The sequence below is a fragment of the Schistosoma mansoni genome, chromosome 1 (genome assembly GCF_000237925.1).
Source record: "Schistosoma mansoni strain Puerto Rico chromosome 1, complete genome".
Lineage (NCBI taxonomy): Eukaryota > Metazoa > Platyhelminthes > Trematoda > Strigeidida > Schistosomatidae > Schistosoma > Schistosoma mansoni.
This window is the reverse complement of record NC_031495.1, coordinates 52,499,894-52,523,710: the sequence shown is the minus strand read 5'-3', so window position 1 is coordinate 52,523,710 and position 23,817 is coordinate 52,499,894. Positions and strand designations below refer to the sequence as shown.

At 32.0% G+C, this 23,817-nt stretch overlaps 1 protein-coding gene across 1 annotated transcript in view; it reads right to left on the bottom strand.

Moving 5' to 3' along the window:
* Positions 1–2,450: 2,450 nt before the first annotated feature.
* The window catches only part of Smp_168240 (hypothetical protein), a gene marked incomplete at both ends in the record, with an annotated part of 40,676 nt that continues 19,309 nt past the window's right edge, over positions 2,451–23,817 (bottom strand). The window contains 2 exons of the mRNA XM_018794818.1: positions 2,451–3,193; positions 8,402–9,890. Of these exons, the coding sequence (XP_018649193.1) occupies positions 2,451–3,193; positions 8,402–9,890 (2,232 nt within the window). The remainder of the gene's footprint in view (positions 3,194–8,401; positions 9,891–23,817) is intronic.

The window sequence follows — 23,817 nt, the reverse complement described above, 5'->3', positions numbered from 1 at the left end:
AAACTAATCATGTTCACTGGCTAATTTAGCTAATATGAATTTTCATTATGGAAAAAGTGTCACTCGTTTCGTATACTCTAATAGAAAGAAATAACTACGGGTACTCTAACGTTCCACAGATGTAGTGTTTTTTCGTAATTTTACTTTAGCATCAAGTAGAGTTTATTGAAGAACTCCAATGCCACTTTTATATTCATCTTTCTGTCTCAGTTATATAATCCCAATTACTAAATAACTATGACTTAACTAAATATTTCATAATACATGCTCATGCATATATAAGATGAAATAGTCCGAAAATCAAAAAACAGTGATGTTGGATTACTGATTCTGTTTAAACACAACAGATTTCACTTGTAGAAACAAAACAACGAATTAGTTAGGATCATTGAATCTATCCATGCAATTAGCCAAAATTTGCTAACTAATCATATGATTGCTATCTTCATATTGTTCATATCTGCTGAATAATCACTAAATGCAATACTATAAAACTTATATTTAACACAGTTTGTAGAACCAACTAGAGTATTTTTAAAAGTTAAAAAGTTTGTTTCAACGTATTGGATTCAATTCTGAAAGATTCACTAATGTGTATTGTTATGCTGACAAAAATAGTAGTTGTTATATTGGGAATATTTCATCACTCCTAAATATCCTAAAAAATTTTCATAATTAATGGAGACCACTATTCGAAATTATCAATAATTACTGATATTTTAGTAGTTGAATTCATGAGTCGATCTAAGCTAGACCAACAGTGAAAACCGGCAGGAATCGGGCGGCCGTTTCGTCCTAGTACAGGACTCCTCGGCAGTGTGCACCCACAACATCGCATACGGGACTCAAACCTATGACCTTCGGTCTCGCGCGCGAACGCTCAACCTTTAGACACTGAGCCGGCATCCGACAGTGTTAATGTATAACTTCAATCGAACTATAATCTTGTGCAATCCTCCATCCTACTACAATCTCCACAAACCCCTATTCTGACAATAACTACTGATATAACTGAACATTAAAATTCATCAGTTCAACTTTTTATAAATGATTTTGTTATCAGAAAAAAATCTTGACCAATACCATTGATAAATAACGGCCAAGAAAAGTAAATAAAACAAAACAATTAAAGCCAATTATTGTTTATCTAAATTAAGTCATCCATATACATACTCAAATGTTGTTATTATATTGGATATATATATATATATATATATATTTGAAAAATTGAAAGTGTAACCAGTGATAAAAGTATAGACACACAAGTCTGCACATACACAAACAAAGTCTCACTGTTCTTGACAAGTAAACCGAACAAACGCAGAAATAGTTTATTCTAACCAAACAAGCTCGCTAATTCATTCCATAAAAGATACTTTCTCTAAATAAACAAATCAATTAAACAAGTAAACAAAATGACCATAGCAAAAAATTGAACAAATAAACAAGGATAACTTTAAAAGAAAGTGATTTTCTAATATATGCCTGTTTTTCTTTCTCTTTTAAATAAAGAAGAGTAATCTTAATTGAATTTTCTAGTTATTTATAATATTGACTTTATTCATCAATGTACAGGTTAGTTTTCCCGCAAATTTTATGTGTATTTAATAGGTAATTGAGTAGAACAATGATGAAATAATAAGTCGGCAATTGATTCATCTTTCACATTCGAAAAAGAAGAATAACAAAAAGAAAACACTAAACATTCATAAATGCAAAAAAAGGTCCATTGAATGAATACTCTAAAAGTATTCAAAGTACATATATTTAATATAATGTTAATCTAAATAAACGTTTAGAAATTATATATTCCTGTATAGGATAATAAATATATAGGTACATGTGTGTGTCAATAGGAATCACTTACTCATGTACATAATTATAAAGAAATATATAAAGAAGAACCAAGTTAGATGAACTTCATTGAAATCAATAAACACAAACTGTACAACAGTATGAAGTTCATTTAGTATTAATGATATCTAGCGTCAATATTACATATATATAGCTTTATCGCACGAATCCAAAAAACCGAACAAACTAAAAACTTTGTTCAAATATCCTAAATATGTCCATCATCCCAACTATCCATCAAAATCATCATTAATACAATTTTTATAAAAAAAACCGAATCATAATAAACGTTATCAGTTGGTTGAGGAAAAACAAAAGATTTAAGCCCACTACTGAATAGGGTTTCTTTGTTTGTTTGTTTGTTTGTTTTTGTAACGATTTAAAAGTGTTCAATATCTAAGAATGAAAATGATAACCAATATTGTGTACAAGAAAACGACTGCCTTTTTATTTTGGATGTAATTAAAAGCATTTAAGTTTACTTTTTTGCAAAACAAATAAAATACATTTTTAAATAAAAGATTATCACTGGAAAACAACTGAAATCCTAATGATCAATTGTTTGTTTTTTTTAAACACATCTAAAAACGTTCAATTTACAGCATACGTTCTGATGTAAGTGTAGTACATAAATGATCAATTTTCGATGATGATGACAATATTCCATTAAGAGTTGTAGTATCATTTGAATTATGTAAAGATCTATTATTGACTGTCACAGAATTACTTTCATTTGCATATGAATTTTGATGATAGTTAACTGCAGAATGTAAAGAATCTGAGAAATGTGGTCGTGGAACTAACGGTCTAGTTCCACCGACTCCATTACCATTATTATAATTAGATGTAATATATTTGCGCATTCTCGATGCAGTTCCTGTATTACTAACTTCTGTTGAATAACCATTGATATATTCATCATCCAGACTACCAATCATTTCACCATTTTGTAAATTAAACTTGTCAAGTGATAGAGTAGTATTATGCCATTCTGTCTGACTGGATGGATATAATGAAGATGTAGTTGTAATGCTGTCATTGATACAAGAAGAATTAATAAATGACTGTGACGGTGGTACTACAATTGATGGAGATAGTTGATTGAACATTTGTCGTCCAAAACTATTTGGACTAGTTATCAAACGATTTTGATGGAAAGTTTGTGACTGCTGTCGAGATGAATTCGCCAAATAACCAGAATCAGAATTTACAATTACATCGTTACTATTATTATTATTGGTATTGTTATTAAAATCATAAAATCCTGATGGTGGTGTGATATTTAAGAAATCCCCTTCAGAATCACGATTTAAATGATGCATTGCTATGTTGCGAGAATCTGAATATGCATTTTAAAAAAAGTTATGACATATTATGAAGGTATACTTAGTAGTAAATAGACAAGAATGGTTTAACGGTCAAAGTATTACTCTACAAAACCACTGAGCTACAAGTTTGAACCCTGCTTTGCCTGAGTTTGTTTGAATAGAGAGATGGGATCATCAACTCTCGGGTGAAACGCATGGCTCAAAGATAAATGAACGAATGTATGTTCATGGTTATCGAGTTAAATTGTCGATAATATATGTTTATAATATTTTATATAAATTATAACTCGCATAATTTTTAAAGTGATTGAAAATTCTCAACTGTATGACGACTACATTTTTTTACTTGTCAAACAAATTAGACAGCAGTAAATACCAGCGAATTTATGAGTTGAATTGTACATTATGTTGACGTCACTCTATCTGATTAAGATGGTTTATTCATGAACGCTTTTATTTGCCTTACTCGAATAAAACGAACATTCAAACAAAATGTCTAGAAAGAGTGAACTATTGTAAATTCTATGGTCAATTATCCACTTGACATGCAATATGATTTACAGCCATCGATTATTTTGCTTCCGATGGGGCTATTATTTATTGAAACAACCACAAAGTCATCTTTGATAGGTAGGTAAATTATTTTTAGAAAAATGTAATCAGTTAAAGAATGCTTTTCATGATATACTGATCTGCTTTCGAGAACCATTTAGAGTTGAGAAGGGCTGAACGGATATCTGTTCAGCATTAATCATTCTGAACAATTTACAACGACAAGTTCATAGTAGATTGAACTCAGACCGTGACAGATAAAATTTAGTTGATATCGAAGACTTTGTAACTGGTTTGATAGATAAAGAGCGATAATTTCATACGTATAACGATTATCAAAGATGACTTTGTGGTTGTTTCAATAAATAATAGCCCCATCGGAAGCAAAATAATCGATGGCTGTAAATCATATTGCATGTCAAGTGGATAATTGACCATAGAATTTACAATAGTTCACTCTTTCTAGACATTTTGTTTGAATGTTCGTTTTATTCGAGTAAGGCAAATAAAAGCGTTCATGAATAAACCATCTTAATCAGATAGAGTGACGTCAACATAATGTACAATTCAACTCATAAATTCGCTGGTATTTACTGCTGTCTAATTTGTTTGACAAGTAAAAAAATGTAGTCGTCATACAGTTGAGAATTTTCAATCACTTTAAAAATTATGCGAGTTATAATTTATATAAAATATTATAAACATATATTATCGACAATTTAACTCGATAACCATGAACATACATTCGTTCATATATATATATATATATATATATATGAGAGCTTTCATATTCAGTCAATGAAGAAAATGTAAATACAATATTTTCTGTAATCTCGTGAAGTATAGGTGGAACACTAATAGTAGTAGTAAGAAATTTAATTAAATTTAATCGAATGTTGTTTACTGTATTTTGTTTTTCATATTTGAATGGTATCCGATAAAGATAAGGTCAAGTCAATTTGAGATAATTTAAAATAGCATGATATATTTATATCAATAAATCACTATTGTGGTAGAAGAATCTAAACTGACCCATCAGCATCGAACAACAAAGTTTCTATGAATTAATAAATTCGTTTCTATAGTTTTGAACTCTCAAAAGAAAAATATAACTAAGAATAATGACTAATGAGTTCATCATAATATCAACATCCATTTATTCTCTATATTCATTCAAAATAGGTACTATTCATGCAAGAAGTAAATGATAAAGTTTCTTTCTTATCATAAAAGACTATTTGAAAAAAGTCAATTCCACTGGTAACTTTTTTTATTTTAAGTTTTAACAGTTCTTTACTTCTATGTCTCTAATGATTCGTTCAGCTGGACGTTCTTCAGCATAATGCTTTTATTATCCCTTGACTTACGACATGATAGTGGTTTTATTCTGAACATAACAATATTCCATTGCTTATAAATCACGTTTTGCTACGGTTTTTAATGAAGTTTATCATAGATATTACATAAACATAAGTGACCAATGGTCTGACTTTATCTCTAGTTACGTAATCGAATAAGCTCACTTTTACAGTCAGTAGCGTAGGAAAAATAAGACCAAGATTAATGGATTTATATTCAGTTTCAAAAAGAGCTCCCTTTATATAGTATAAGCCCAAATTCATGGAAAATAGTTGACAAGTAGATTTTAAAGACATCGCGATTATGTGTACTAACCTGGGTAATCTAGAAAACTTCCCTAATTAATTGCAATTAAATTAGATTAGTTCAGTCAAGACATTGTTTTCTTTACGAACTGGCTTCAGCTAAAGAACCAATAAAAACCAAAGAGTACTAAATAAGTGTTTGATTGCAGTTTACGGCTACTAATGAATTTCCATTCACAAGCCTACATAGATTGGAACCAACATCTTTCCCGTCACGGAGCGGGCGCATTACCTTCATATCGCCGAGTTGATTGATTCACACTTCTAACTTTCCCAGACTAGCGATATGGAGAAGCAATAAACTATTCTTGATCTGAGGTCAATCCATGACGAAAAGCATCTCTGAATAATATGATAACTGTGATGTACGGAGAGTTAATAAAGGTCAGAAAAGTGAAATCTATGGTTACAAACCAGTAGTTAATGTCCTAATAACATGCTTATCAAAAACGTTCACAGTTACGTGGTTCAGTTTGTTAAGATATCAATAGTTTTCGTTGTTTGAAAGCCATAAACTTAAAAGAGATGAATTTTTAATACTCTCTGGGTCTTAATAGTTTATCATTAATCAATGACTTACTAACACAGTTTATACTGATAACTAATTCTACTCATAAATATCAGGTTGTTTTTCAAAATATTCTAATTTCATTCTTGGAGATAAATGTTTTAGTTCAATTTCTTCCAATAAGCTTCTTTTGATTTGAAAATACTGATAGTTTTTCAAAACATTTTTTTTTCACAAACCAAATCCAAGCTCCTTTCTAATTTTGTTGTGAGTGTACTTTTCACTGAACAAATACATTAATATTTTAAGCAGTTCAGTCTTTCTCTCAAATGTCATTCAAAATGCCTGTAAATGAGCCTAAACTATCAACTTATATTTGTATAGATTTAGTTCATTTTTTTCTCTTGACTGAAAGTGTTTTTATTGAGCATTACTGTAATATGTTACTTGTAAAAACGAAAATTTATTTACTCATTTAGATACAGTTGGTCCGTGTCAGATTATACAAAAATTTCTATGTCAAATTAATTCATTTAAATTAACTCAACTAACGTATATATTTATTTAGGGTAAGCTAAGATATTAGGTTTCTGAAAGCTATGAGGAATAAATTTCGGATCTAGGTTTCATTCTGCCTGACACTAATCAGCTTCATGGTATCCCTTATTCGATTTTCCTTAAGATTCTTGATGAACAACATCACTAGCAGTTAAGTGGTTTCATATATTGATATCCAAAAATGAATACAAATCATTAGCCACATATATACATTTGTACTAATATGCAAACCATTGGCAGATTTTAATTCTAATCGTCATCTTTTTATGTAATAAATCATTTGGATAGTTAAAGTTATTTCATGTAATCTAATTATTAAAGGGAAAAAAAAAACTTTTTATGGCTAAAAGCCTTATCAATTCCACCATCTATGGACAAATGAACACGAGACTATACTTGGATGCTTAAACTGAGAAAAATAAATACATCATTATTGCTTATCGTTACAGGTTAACAGTATAACTACTGTGATTGTTTGTCTTAGATAATATACATAATGGATTAATCATAAGCTAATAGGCATATATGCATACAATCGCACGAACAAATCCAAATAAGCCACAACAACAAAAATCCTCCATTTTCAATTGGACGACAGAATTAAATTGATTCATGTAACTGCTCCAGAAAGTAAACTGTCTTCAATGGGAATTTGTAAGTTGCTATGTTAAATATGCTTGATTTTTTAGTATTTATGGATATGGGAAAATAATTAGATGTGAAAAAGTCCATATTATTAGCATATATCTGTTTCACTTGATCTAAGTGTTATATATTGCCTCAGTTATGGTGTGTGTCAATACTTAATGGGTGAAATAGCTTAGGAAGTTGATTATATCAGTTGTTACGGAAGTTACAAATACCCTGAAAAAAGTGTGATAACAACTTTATATTTACATTCGGTAACTGAAAACTTCTGAGTTAACGTCCACAAACGTTCCATATGAATTAGATAAATTTACAATGATTCTCAACTAACAGCATGTGGTTGTGGAGATTGTTAGGTTTTTGATTGTGGTCAAGGATCGATTGATGCTAGACCATCATTGAAAACCTGTAAGCATTGGACGGCCGTCTCGTCTTAGTATGGGACTCCTCAGCACCGCACATCCACGATCCCACATACGGGACTCGAACCTAGGACACTGAACCAGTATCCAACGGTGTTAATATCGAAATTTAATCAATCCATGAAACTATGCGACCATCATCTATTGTCTGAAGTAGATACCTGTCTCTACCAGACATAGATTAGCTCCACTGGTCACGGCTTCTCACTAGATCTTCGAGTATTCTCTCATAAAGCTGGTCACTAGCGAGCATATGGTAAATATCAATATGGGGTTGTGGAGATTGTTAAGTGTTTGATTGAGACAAGTCAGGTAGAGATAGGTATCTACTTCAGACAATGGATTATGGTCACGTAATTTCGTGGATTGACTGAAGTTAGACATTAGCACCGTTGGATACTGGTTCAGTGGTCTAGAGGTTAAGTGTCCGCGTGAGAGACCAAAGGTCATGGGTTCGAGTCCCGTATGTGGGATCGTGGATGTGCGGTGCTGAGGAGTCCCATACTAGGACGAAACGGCTGTCCAATGCTTACAGGTTTTCGATGGTGGTCTAACATCAATCGATTCATGATCTCAATCAAAAAATCTCAACTAAAACAAACAGTCTAGGAAGCCTTAAAAAATGTATGAACTTTGCAATAGATAAAAGTTGAGTTGTGGGTGTGATGGAAAACAACTGTAAAACATAGAGCATGATTATTAACGGAACTAATCCAAAGTTATAGTATATCCATAATGAATGTATACATTAAAAGTAGGTTCTTGTCCAATTATGGTAATCTTTGAACAGAATATATAAAACTGCACAAAATAAGTATAAATATGATTATATATATATATATATATATCAGATAAATTTAAAAGTACCTGAACTAAAACCGTTGAAATTCGTACAGTGATCCGATTGTAAACTGGATAAAATTTTATTTGCTTGATTTCCTAAATAACTCATATCACATCTGCTTTCAACTTCATCCATATTGATTGGACTGTTGGAATTAATGAAACCGTTTTGAATATTATTTGGGTTATTATTATTAGCGTTAACAACATTATCATTGTTACTATTATTGAAATATGTTCCATCTTTAACTTTTCGATTATTCATATGTGTCGGTGAATGTGAATAGCCCGGACTGATACCACTGCCTCGACCACTATCTGAATAGTTATATCCATTTGGACAAGCTTGAAGATATGCGGTTGCTGTTGATTCAGTTCCATGTTGACCTGCATTTGTATTACTTACAACCATGGCAGGTAGAATATTTGAAATTGTTGCATCGGAAAAACTAACAACTGGCCCAGGACGATAGACAAAATTAGCTTGTTCTATTCCTGTAGCACTATTGTTAGCACCTGCGGTACCAGTGACACCTGAAACGCTAGAACCTTCACTTGTACTTCGTCTTAAGGCGTCCTGTGTTGAGCGTTTTGGACGAAGACGAGGATTTCGAAATTTTCCACTCGTTTGATTCCAAGTTCCACTACTTCCATCTGCTGTGTTAGTTAGTTGTAAACCTCCAGACATCTCAAGCATGCAGTTAGGTGTATTACATCCAGCACTTAATAAGGTAGCTTTATCAGCCCCAGAACTTAAAGCCACATAAAGTGGAGAACCAATTTTGTTGCCGTTTGAACCCCATCCACCTGAATTCAATGTCCCACCTGTATATAATGTATTCCCATATCCACTTCCACTTCTGACAGAACCATTTCCATGTGGTGACATTGCATTTACAAATGGCTGATGCGTTTGTAGCCCTAAAGGGCCACACACTGCTGCCTCTGCAGCCATTTGGCGAACAACCTCTGGTGGACAACGACATCCAAAACGACATGTACCTTGGCAACGCCTTCGACTATACAGTCTACGAATGCGACATATATACAACCATGTTATAATAAGTATAATTATGAGTAACAGGCATAGGCAAGACAGAGAAACGGTCGCAAGAAACCAATCTTTCGGTTCAGTTCCAGATAAAAGTGTATCCCAAAATACAGAACTGCTACGTTCATCATTTCTATTGCCAAATGAATTACTAGCAGCACGACTCGGTGAATGAGATGATGATAAGATAGATAGATTATCTGAAGTGTTTAAAACTGTTGATATCGTTGTCAGTGGTGTGGTTGTTGTAATAGGTTCCGTGGTAGTCGTCGTGATTGGTTCTGGACATTTAATTGATTGAACGCACAGTACATATTTTGTCTCAGACCCAGCTTCAATCATTAAACCAGGTTCATTTTCTCTAGAGGCTAAATACAAAATTGTAGTTCTAAAAGTGAATCTTGAAAATTTATCCGCCAAAGGAAATTCAATTGTTCCATTTAACCTTCTGCTTTTCACCAACTGTATAATAAATAAATAAATACCCGTAAAACAAAGTTTAAATTAATATATTCAACAAAAATTATGAAAAGTACATATCACTTACTCTATTTGACTACTTTTTACAGTAAACTGATAATAGAGGAACAGTATTCAACAAAGAGCAGTTACAGTGAATTGTAGCATTTTGTTTCGGCACTATACAAATCCCATGAACTAAACACTTATTTATCAATAGAATTTAAGATCATCATACTCCACGGAAAATACGTTTGCTTGAAAGTCCATAGATCTGTTTGTGAATGCGATCAAACTAATTTAACCAATCATCAATATATTTGAATACAATTATCATCATTTATTTATTAATTTTTCATGTATGTTTTATAAAAATATACTAGATGGTCTCAAATATCGTCAAGTGTTTGATTTCAAGCAATAATGATAAATGTATAGTTTAATTAAAGGAGACTATGATCAAATCAAAATGTAACATAATTAACATAAATGTAAGTTGTAAGTTAGGTAGAATGAATGAAAATAGTATACGCTGCAGAGATATCAGTTCAGGTTCGAACCCTGCATATCCAAGCAACATGTGCAATCTCTCATTCTTTCATCGCCTTATCATACCCTACAAGTCTAATTTTCTTGTAAATACTAGTTGTTTTTGTCTCGATTATTTATCAAGTTTCATTACTGAATCCTTTGATTTCTTTAAAGATAAATAAGGTTTTTCAAAAATATTCTTTATTTTCGTCCTTTATTTCCTCCACCCATCTGAAAGTTTACATTTTTTGGTAGATAGACTATATATATATATATATATATATATATATATTTCAAAGTTAGCATGTGACATAATATTTATGTTTATATGATGTCGTGAGACTTGACTACTAATGAATAAAGATAAACAGTAGGACTGGAGATGCATTAATTCAGATTATATGTTATATACAGTATCAAATAAAAGTTTTTGGTATTTCAGTTTGTGTTCACATAAATAACTCTCTAAACATGACAAATATATAAAAAGCGAAAGATGTAGTTGGGATATTTCAAGGTTTATTTCATTAAATAATTTTATACATACTATCTTCAGTAATGGGTTTGTGGAGATGGTTAAATTTCATTGAGATCATGAACCGATCAATGTTAGACCACCATCGAGAATCTGAAAGCAGCTGTGGTGAAAATTATCATGGGCTCATGAGTGACTAGCTTCGAGGGATAGTTCTTAGAGTTTCAGTGAGAAGCCGTGGGCAGTGAATTCAACTGTGTCAAGTGTGAGGCAGTTATCCACCAGGGACAATGCAAGATAGTCGCGCAATATCGTGGATTGATTGAAGTTAGACGTTAACGCCGCCGGATCACGGCTTAGTGGTCTAGAGGTCAATCGTTCACGCGAGAGTGAAGCTCTCGGGTTCAATTCTCGCATAAGTGATCGTAGGTGAGCACTGTTGAAAGTTTTATTAAAACCCATACTACGTAGTTATTACATCAAATTATCAAAGTTTCAATTAATAGAAAACAAGTTTGTTCGAAAATTTGTTCAAATTAAATTTACCCTGTTGTGCTTTCTGACTTTACAAGATTACCTAAACAGTTAAAATGAATACACTGATATATATACATGCACTATTATTGTAATAATTCTTTTATCCCACTGATTAATTTTGGTTTTATTATAGTTCACGTAAAAACCATAAATTAAAATTAGTAGGATTTATTTCATGTCTCATGAATTATCATACTGAAATGTTATTTCTCACATGTAATTATATAACCCTAATAGGTACAAATAGTATAAAACAATGAGAATTTAAGCGCAGTCGATTCTTCTGAAAACATTTTCAGCAAATCACGAGGGATGATGTTTACGGATTACATATGTTGATTGTATTTCGTTGCTTCTTCAGTGACGTATACGCTAAATTCAAACTCGTTTACAACTACGTTTTCCATACATTCTGTTGCACACTAATGAACAGTTAACTACGCAATTGCTAAATACATTAATATTTAATGAAATTTTGTTCTTATTAGATTGTGTGCATCAAATGAAAAAGGAAAGAAACAATGAATTTATTTTAATCTGAGACCATTGCTGTTCTCGTAAGTCACAGATGTATTAGAAATATTGCCCGTATCTGATGGGATTATCGAGTAAGTAATAGTGAGGTTAGACGTATTGGTATTAGTAAATGGTTGTAAATCAGTTGGTGAGGTTGTGGATCTAAATCGACTGAGATGGTTGAGTCACGTATTACGCATGCCAAACCACCGATTACCACGACGCGCAATGTTGACTAGTGTTGGAGACGGATCGAAGAAAGTTAGAGGTGGCCAAACCCAGACATGGCATCAGTCCATAAAGTCACCAACTTCTGATCTGAGCCATGTTGGTGGATGCAGACTACTTGGTTGTGGTCCGTGTGACTATCGTAACCAATGGTTGGAGACTGTGTGACATGGCTCAGAATCGATCACAATGGCGTCGGTGTATACACTCTTTATCTTCCGCTAAACTGTGAGATTAAAGTTACTTTCTACGAACTTATTCTTACTTCCTGTATCATATCCTTATATGAAATTTTTTACTACCATTGAAGTAACTGCTTCTATGAATTTGGTGTTCATTTTATTATGCTAGTGAGGTATGGCAACTTGAACCGATGCATATATGTGCCTGGTCCCACGTTGTAGCTGACTGGCTGATTGATTGCCGTTCTTCTATTGGTTGAATGTTATGTTTTATTCAATGTGATGTTTTGTCTTTTCTTTGGGCTGATTAAGTTCTATCGAAGTGGACACAAGCTTAAATTACTTAACATTTCACATACTATGTTTCAATGCTAAGCTTCTTGAGGATTGCCTCCAATCACCCAAGAATATTGTTCTCAGTTTGTATGAATTACAAATCATTTAAAAATTTGAAGTTTGGTTTATTTGTTCTATGAAATAAAATTACTAATTATGAGACAGTCTATTTTGTCTTTTGCAAAGATTTTCGGTTTCAGATATGATCAAGCAGGACAATATTTAAGAGCCGTATGTTCATGAAACGAATTATTTAGTGAGAATATTTAATAATACTCGTAGTTAAAATTATGTAATGAATGGATAAGAAAAGCTAAATAAGCAAAAAACTAATAAATCTTAAAGTAGAAAAGTATCTGTTAGCAGTAATACAAACAAAATCGTCTTAGCATTAGGGTTTAAAGTGTAATGGGTACTTAAGTCCTATTCGAATAAAACTATTGAGACTTTCAAGTAACCAAATGAGAGACAATAATGATTGGGAATCAGAGTAAATAATATTTTACCATCTGTCTAGTATTTTATGATACAAAACAATGAATATGAGCATCTGTCAAATTTTATCTAAATACTATACCTGTCTAATGTAATGACTGAATTGTATGATCAATTATCTAAGATCCCATGTATAGATATCATCATATTTATACAAGTTATTCTGCTAAATCTATAAGAAAAGACGAATACTGTATAGCAGAGTATTTTTCAAAACTTACTATTTTATTAACACAAGACTCTATATATTTACATTAAGGAATGACACTCATTTACAATTGATTGTTCACTGAGCGGTGCCACATGTCATATAGATAACGTCCATCTTATTGCCGATCGAATTCTAACGATCATGGTAACGTCTCTGATTGTGAAGTTGGATGACACGGAATCAGATCCGTTAGAGGGCATCAGTATCCTCAAGATTACAAGTCCACTTTGTTGATGAACATCAAATAACACGAAACCTAGGTCTAGAGTTTCTTGTCAACTACCTCCAACCACCACTTTACGTCTCGAAAGTTACTAATACATAAATCAGTAACCTATTCAAGTATCACAGTAATGTCACTATATATTTCAGATTTCGGTGTTGTTCAATACTCTGAGCTAGATGGTTTGATTGTAGAGCCTTCATTTTCGTTCTGGACAACATTAATAGCTCTTACTTTACTTAGAAGTTATCTTCTTAGTTATTTCACCAGCCTTGAATCAGTTTGCTCTAAATGAGACAATATATTTTATCAAAAGAATACCAGGTGCAATGAATTTTTTGTTATGATTAGGTGATAAGTTTTCAACAATATTCACCTGTAGAGATATCCTGTAGGCAAATGCATTGATTTCTTATAAAGGGATATACAATAAATATCAGGTTAATAATTTCCAAAAATAACGTTTATTGTATGATACTCAAAATACTAAAAATTTCAATGGTATAAGTTAGATGAAGACGTCATATTTATAGTTTAGCTTTCAGGTTGATCTTCATTACACTTTATTTTAATATACAGTCATATTTATGCGCATATATAAAAGATGGAGAACTAAATTGTTTACTCCAAACAACATATACTATTTAAGATTCATTACTGAGTTGAAACTGATTAATACCCAAAATACTAATTAAACTTGTGAACTAGGATTTAAAACATCAAGACTAGTTCCGATGAAATTTTATCAAAAAGTTTTACAATGGACGTATAACAACCATGTATTGTCAGCAAATAGTAAATAAATTCAGGCTATAACAAAAGCATTTTAGAACTACTTCTGACCTTTAATTACCAGAAGCTTTCATGACCTCCAAAAATGTAAACAATGAATGATTTAAAGTTATTCAGTACAATATAAATATAAGTTTCTAATTTGCTTACTATCCTACAATTCAATTATCCCTTATAAAACACCTAGGATTACAATTTAATCAATCTTTTAAGAAACCATTTAATTTTCATAATTTCATCGTGTTCTTGGCATCCATTTTTAATTTAACATCTATTAAATGTTTACACTTTACTTTAAACTTTTATCTCATTATTTAATGATTATTTAAATGAAACAACTAAGGTCATCTTAGGATTTGAATCTTACAATCTTACATACACCTAGGCATCCGTTTCTCATTCATTAGAAAGAAAACAAATAAATACTATTAATAATATAGACACTAATAGTGTAATGAACAAGAACACGAGTGGGGGACAATCGAACATGTTTAGACACAAATTACAGACCATCTCACTAAATTCTGATAACCATGCAGCAAACAGTTAATTTGCAAATTAACAATCAATTGTCTCAATCTTCACTGTTCTTTCTGTAAATATCAATCCATCTCCTCTAATTCCATTGTTCATGCATCTTCCTACCAATTGAGCTTCATTTCAGTTCTTTCCTTATTGGTCTTCTGCCAAAATACATTCAATGTCTGACCATCACCGTATACTACTTATATGGATATAAGTAGACTACACTACAATAGTACCATTATCACTATTTCTTTTCCGGCGATTATACTAATTAGTAAGCGATGTATGATATGTATAAGAGAAGATGTAGTTTATGAAATATTATGCTCGAAAAAGATGAAGAGGGAGGTAATATGGATTCATTTGTAAGGATTTGTTTCCAAATATTTTATAACAAGTTACAGATTGAAAAAAAAAATTTTATGAAAATTCTAACATCTATGTTTTTACATCTTTTCTAAAAGATTGTTTATGACCGTATTTATGACTGTAGAGATTACGTTTTTTTCTCGCCATAAACTATTTCCAGCAATGTATTTATTTGTAATAATTAGGAAATAAAAATACATTTTTGGCGGTAGTCATGTCCATTAATAGATTGCATAATTGTTTTATGATTCTGTATATATAGTTTACTGAAGTCAATTTATAAATCTCAGTAGACTACACGGTAATCTCATAATCTAATTGAACAAAATCTACTGATTCAAAATAGAATTTACACACTAAGTTAACTTATTCAGCTGTAAGAACTAGATAACAGATAATTGTTACATATAATTAAATCACTATCCAATAAACTCAGTACATAGACACATCTCATTGAAGTATTAAACGAAGTGGATTACAAGTACTGAACCTCTCAGTTCCCTTAACGCTCAGAACAAGGTTTTATCATTTACATTCACATGTATAAATCGTAATTACAAAGCTACTTTAAACAACTTAAATCCGTACTTATAAAAAATTTGCATATATTTCATATACTAGGACAAATTAATAAAACAAAAACCCAATCTCTTATTTCCTCAACTGAAAACTAAATGACGTAATAATGAATTCTCATGCAATACTACTATCAGTCTATCTTGTTCATGATCATTATCTAAACAGTAGAACAATTAATTCACATTAAACAAGCTAATATGTAAACTGAAGTGAACAATTTGTACCTGATATGATTACTAGTAGTATGATATGTTGAAAGGTTGAAAAACAACAATTTAAAAGTACAATTTTTGACATTAAATTGAGATCAAAACACTGACAATTATTTATAAAATTACTGTTTATCACATTAATTATGAATAAACTAAATGTGTCTGATTTAGAAAAAGACTTGAAATTATTTACAGTTTTATTTTTCTTAAAGAAGTTGATAAGTTAACTTAGTAAATAGTCATATTATTTATAATAACTGACAAGTTCTCTTTTCTAATAATACTGAATATTTAAATATAGACTAATTGACTTATAAAATCATCCCCCCCCCATAGTGATTATGTAGAAATGTTATCCATAAATTAATAGGAAATTTGATTATTTAATTGACATATGTCGGAGAAACAACAAAAACTCAGAGTGTACTGAGTAAGTTCCTAATACTCAATGGCTCTTTCAACCGAATTCAATTTACGATTTAAATTACTTTCACACAAAAAAGAATAAATAAAATTTGTATGATCAATCGTATGTAACTTCAAAATGGATTTCTTGAAGTTATTCTGTGAAGCAAGCTATATGGGGTCGGTCAAGTCGAAAACGATTTATTTATTTATTTAAACACATAAATATTGGTACAAGGAAGCACCAGATACATATGCGCCGCACAAATCTCGTTCGATTTGTGTGAGGGCTGTGATACTACCCAGATGCTCAAACTGAAGCAGGTGGTTTTCTCAAGGGGCCACACCCGGAGCCTTTGACCTAAAGATCTGATCCACAAGATAGTGGAACATCGTAATAAGATATAGTCCCATGGTAGACGGTGACCAACGATTGATTCATACGCCATTTGTTCCCTCAGTTTACTTGAGCCCGTATGCACCATTGGTTTGGAATTAGGGTTTTCCAACTCCCCTAGGTGAACTCGCCATGTTAAAGCGCCGGACATTCGCTTTTCGTCCTCTCAATTTCGTAAACAACACCCCCGCCACGTCGAAAACGATACAACAGTTCAGTAAGGATAGAACTTTTCACAAGTTAACAGATATTAGAAAAGTAAACCACTAGACTGGTAATTTATAGTGATCCACAAAATTGAGAATCTGATCCCAAAAAGAATCTTTGGTATATAACTAAAAACCTTCTACGTGGCACGAAATAGTCATCCGATGTTATCTGTTTTCCAATGGTTCATATCTGTCATTAATGGAAATTACTTTCGTAAATTAAAATAACTTAAGTTGACAACAAACTAAAACAGTTAAAAATCCGAAAATATTTAGACAAACATTTTGTAATTTAAATATTCACCAATGACACGTGTTACTAATAGTAAGGGATACGCGATTTTTAAAAAAATTACTGTGAAGCACCAACAATCATCCTGTAGTTTGCTTTACATGCATATAACAATATTAATAATTATTATATTCTCATGGCTTTCATTTCCATATTTTACGATCTGTCTATTTAATTTCATACATTTAAGTTAATTGTCTTTGTATACGTTTAAATATGAATATGTATACATAGATTGTATAGCAAAACTCCGACTGGTTTTTGGTGAACAGGAGGTTTACATGAAACAACAACAAAAAATCACTGAATGTACATGTTAGGTCTAACATTTCAAGGTCAATAAGGAAACAGTGTAAAGGCAAAGAAAACAGCTACATAAACTATTTTAAAACAATATACAATTAGTTAGATTTTGGAACGCTAGAATTTCGAATGATGGTGATGATAATGATAAAAAAAATAATAATAACACAATAAATAAATTAAAAGGAGAAGGACAAGTCAGTCTGTTGAAGAGATGAAACATACATGGTGTGATTAATTTAAACGAATAAGTAAAAAACAATTAATCACTTAGAAATGGCACAGCATATATTCCATCTCACGTTTTTTTTTAAAAAAAATGTGTTAGTAAATTGTACAATATGAAGCTGACTACGGTACCAGTAACTAAAATATTGGATATCAATAAAATATTTCAGAATAGTTGGGAATTCAAATATTAACATTCCAAGTTGCATTAACTTCATTTTTAAGAAGTTCAACTATAAGTTACAACAGAGTGTTGTAGAAATTACTGAGTTTAAAGTTTCACATCACAGACTGACTATGGCTAGACAATCACTGAAAACCAGGGAAAGCTGAACTTTTGACTCATACAGCTATCAGTATGGATCTACAACCCTACTAGAGATTGAACCAAGGATCTCTACCTCCCATGTTAAGCACTTAAAGATTAAAACAGTGATTTAGCATTTATTTATATTCCTAACTTCAGCCAGTTCGCGATATTGTGGGACCGTCATTTATGATCACTGTTTCACCTCCTATATAGTTGTAACACATTGGACACAACTTCTCACAATAAATCCGGAAATTAACTTTTGAAGTCAGACATTAGTAAGTACATAATGTTTTATGTAGTGCAGATTATTGAACTAGAAGTCATACTCTGTTACGATCGTTTATATACTTGATGGCCTTTCCAAGCTTTTGCAACTTGTGACATTGGTGAGATGTCCACCTTCTAACCAAAGAGCGTGCATACTGCATAGCAATCTACTCAGATCTACTTTTTGGTTGTGAAGCATGATCTACAAAAGTAGAAGACATGTGTAGACTGCAGGTTTTGATCATAGGTATCTTCAAAACATTGTTTGCGCATCATGGAACGATGAAGTGAGTACTGTTATGGTGAAACATGGGATGCTAGACAAAGATGGCAAATCAGTTGATGAAGTTATAAATCTTCATCGACTATGGTAGTTGGGTCATATTGTGTGTATGCCTAACCACCTCCTGCTACTATCTTCATGGTGGTCTAGCTTCAATTGACTCATGATCTTAACTATTAAAATTATTATAATATCCACAAAAAACCCTTTCTGATATTACTTTTGTGCTTACCTGTAGGTCTAGTAAACAAACCAATCTAAAAATATTTAGTCATTCTTCTCTAAATCAAATTATTCAGTGTTAGATGATATATTCTTATTATTACTATTGTTTTAAACGTGATTCATCAAAACATTTTTTAACAAGCTACAAATCTTCATTCGTCTCAAACTACTAACTACTCACTTTGCTAGTGAAATATCCTTTCTCTTTACAATTTAGTTTAAGTAAATGAATAATAAAATTATCTATCCAACCACATACATACACAGATACAAACTTGTAACCTTCAACTCATCAAAAAATTACTGAAAATTTAATGTACCATGAATAGTAAAAGTAATAATCCTAATCATAAATTTATTAAACTGTTATAAACAACCTTATTAATCATGCATAAAATAAATAATAATTACAAAAGATACATTAAATACTTTTAGTCTCTCGATAATAATTATGATAATAAATTAATTACCGTCTAAAATGTTTTTTAAAAAAAAAGTGAATTTTTTTTAAAAATTTGATTTACACCATGAATCTATTCAAATTAAATTGACATTAAGATTTAGAATATTGGTCAACATCATTCGTGGATTGGTTGGAGTTAGATATAAACACCATGGGATGCCGGCCGGCTCAGTGGTCTATTGGTTAAGTGCTCTGGCGCGAGATTGGTAGGTCCTGAGTTCGAATCTCGCGAGGCGAGGTCGTGGATGCGCACTGATGAGGAGTCCCACAATAGGACGAAGCGGTCATCCAGTACTTCCAGGTTTTCCATGGTGGTCTAGCTTCAATTGACTCGCGCTTGCAATCATTCACTTAGTTGAACATTCTCAACCATTTAAATTTGATTACAGTGCCCTGGTACAGCCGAGGGTGGGGAGAGTCCACCCTCTCGCATGCATATACAGCCACTGACAAAGAAAATCCATCTCTGCTTAGTCCTAATCATTGCCTTCTTGTGTCGGGGTATTGTTCATGAAATTCAGAGGATGAAAAGCGAATGTTCGGCGATTTAACCGGCTTGGTGGATATGGATGACCCACCTAGGGGAGTTGGAAAACCCTGATTCCAAACCAATGATGCACATGGGTTCCAGAGACGTATGAACCAATCGTTGGTCAACGGCTACCATGGGACTGCGTCTCCTGACGTTGCTCCACTGCCTTATGGATCAGATCTTTAGGTCGAAGGCTACCAATGTGGCTTCATAAGAAAACCATCTGCTTCCGTCTAGGCACCCGTGTAGTGTCGCAGCCCACTCACAAACCAAGTGACTTGTGTGGCGCATATCTGTTTGGGACCTCCTTGTATCAATATTTATGTGTTCAAATAAATAAATAAACTAATTAATGAAAACTTTGTATAAATCAACAGATCATAGATACTATGATTATACGTTCAATCAAGTTGAATAAGGTGGCTAATATAAGTATGTTATGGTGTTTAACGACTAGTTTAGTAACTAAAAGTGATGAGAACTCTTAGAATTTTCACTTTTCCGAATTCTTAATAGTTTTTATAAACCTCAATCACAAATTTTGAAAAGAGTTGTGACAATGAAAATAATAGGCTATAGACTGGTATCATTATTATTCAGTTGTAAGGGTACCATTATTTATGCATATTCACACCAATGTTTTTATGTTTCAGGTCAAGGTCACAGGACTGGGGTGGTAAAGAATGATTCAGTTTCATCCTTCAAATGAGTCACATATGTATTAAGCGAATGTACAAAAACCAACATATAAAGCTTATCTATCCAAAATAATGAAATTCTTATTTAGGTAGTCTTAAAACCTCTTTTAATCTGTTGGAGTTCTCATCATAAGCTAAAGAGTTTTCAAGAGACAGAAAAAACTAGAGAACCGATTCTTACTAAATTAACATGGTTTATCAGTATATTCCCATTTGCTCAACGAACCCTTATTTATGAGAAAGAGTATGTATATAAGGTACAATGTTTTTATGACCGAACGGAAGATTTTTTTACTCAGGCATTAAACGACTTTTGAATATTATCAATAGTATCACAGTGATCAAATAATGATTAATGCGGATAATGTTAGTTAACACATCTAGTTAAATAATGGCGGTTATCCCAGTATATTTTTCGTGCATATTTTACAATCACTTAATAATGATAAACTTTTATGAAAAAATGTATAACAGTCAGTGAAAAAGGTCATTTCAATGGATCATTTCCCTAGAGAATATTATGCGTACAAAATTCCTTAATACAGTAGATGCTCTATATGAATCTGCTGTGTAAAGTTATTAGGATATTTTCCTAATATCAAAATCACACTTATCATAGTCTTGATAAATTTCATTCCTTCATGTGATATAAACAAAATGTTTGTTTAATTGTTGCAGACTGTTTAATTACTAACTAAGCTCATTGTTTAATATGGATACCACTAACCAATTACAGTCGCTTGTTTAGAATGAAAGGAAAAAAATGTGTAAAATAAACTTAGGGTCCAATTTAAGCCTGGTCACTACTTAATTACGATTACCAAACTCAGTCCTATTATCTAGTCCAACTTTTCAATATTTAGTGCTGCATATTTTTCATATGAAAAGCTTATTTGATTAAAATATTTTGACTCTTACAATTTATGATTATTATTGTTTTCCTTGGAATCACTCTCAAAACCTCATCCCAATAACTTTCCGAAGCCCAACAACATTTTTATCTTTTGCCATGAAATTAATTTGACTTGAATATCATGTACATGTTTGTGTATACAGCTTTAGATTATTTTTCAAGTTCAGGGCAGTAATGTTTCCGAGTTAATCAGAATGAAACACATTTATTACTTGCAAAGTAACAATTAAATCTTTATTGGTTTAATAATTAATCTGCTAATTTCATCTTAGAATGACTTCATTGAAAGAGAGAACCAAATTTAAATCAATAATTAAAGTTAAGCATAAGTGGACGGTGATTAGCATTAGAATCCAGGCCGTGCGTCTCTTCCCTATTTAGAACTAGTCAGTTGGATGTACCTGCATCCCAGAGTTCACACTCCAGGGCCCGAACCTTTTACCTTTGGCTTCAAACGTCATCGTATTATCTTCCCAGCTATCGAGTCCAGATAAACACTGGATTGTGCAATAAGATGAAATATTAGTTTTATTTATATATGTTGGTTGTTTGGATCTCCTCATTGACTTTTAGGACAGGATGCACATATGCCAAAAGATACTAATAAATTCCAATCCTCAACATCAATGGGAAGTTACGAACAGCCAATACATACGAATCAAAATTAATAAAATTTATTAGATATAGTTTTTTTTTAAAAGAACGATATTCACCACCTGTTGATAAGTATATTAGGGAAAAATGATCATAATTTAACATACTTAAATAAACACAAGCAGTTAAACATGTTGAACAAACTAGTTTTAAATAAGATGTGAACAAGTCAGTCATACATAAACAAAATTCATAATAAATATTCTAATGGTCATCGGTGAGCTAAACCGAAGGTCCTGGTTCCGAGTCCCGTATGATGGGTCGTCGATGCCCAATGCTAGGGAATCTCATACTAGAACGAAACGATCATCCGTTGCTTTCAGGTTTTCAGCAGTGCTCTAACTTAGATCGGTTCATTATTTTAATGAAGTATTCTAATGATTTAGACTTTTAACAACAATTTGGTTGATTCAATCAGATTTCGTTATTAGCATTTACATCAAAATTACGGTAGGGAAATGAACACACATATCCAGGGTTGATAAAGAGTTTAACTTAATATGTGGAATAGAACCAAACTATTTTATCATCGCATGACGACACTGAGTTTTGGTTCTGACAACATAGAAACATATCTCCCAACAACACTCAGAAAATGGATAATAAAAACAAAATTCAGAAAGTCAGCTAAGCAATATATTATGTTTTATAGTTTTTTTTATTCCATAAATCAAATACATTGTGTTATTTCATACTGATTATTTTCTCTAAATAAATTTTTTCATCATCGAATTTGTTGATTATATGGTATTTTTCATTCGGAGACTATATCATAAGCACGTTAGCATGCGGTAATATCAGTGGAACTCTAATTAACTGAATCCACATAGATGCCAGGATACTGCTGGTAGACAATTTTGTTATCAGCATAGTTTTACATGGGAAAAGAAAAACAGCAGTAAACAATAACTGGGAATAGTTTGATCATTGAAACTGATGATGAATACTTGTAAATTAGTTAACTTTCCTTGTAACTACTTATTTTATCTTAGATTTATATACATTAATACGATACATATTCACTGTATGATCGAACATACTATCAGGGCAATATTGAAGCCAACAACTCTGAGCAAAAACATTGTTAAATTAAACCAACTAATATTATTACTAACAACAACAATCGTTGAATTCATGAATCAATTGAAGCTAGACCACCATGGAAAACCTGGAAACACTGGATGGCCGTTTCGTCCAATTGTGGGACTCTTCAGAGTTACGCATCCCCGATCCCGCCTCAAGAGATTCAAACCCAGGACCTATCGGTCTCGCGCTTGAGCGCTTAACCGATAGACCACTGAGCCGGCATCCAACGGTGTTAATGTCTAACTTCAACTAATCCACGAAGTTGAGCAACCATTCACCAATTGTCTTCAGTGAGTTCCTATCTCACAACAGACGTGGTTTGAACTCCATTGGTCACTGGTTCTCACTAGAACTCCAGGAAATACCTCTTGAAGCCAGTCATTAATGAACATATGATTATTATCAGAAGGAAGTTTTGTGGAGATTTTAGTAATTTTATAGTTGAATTCAT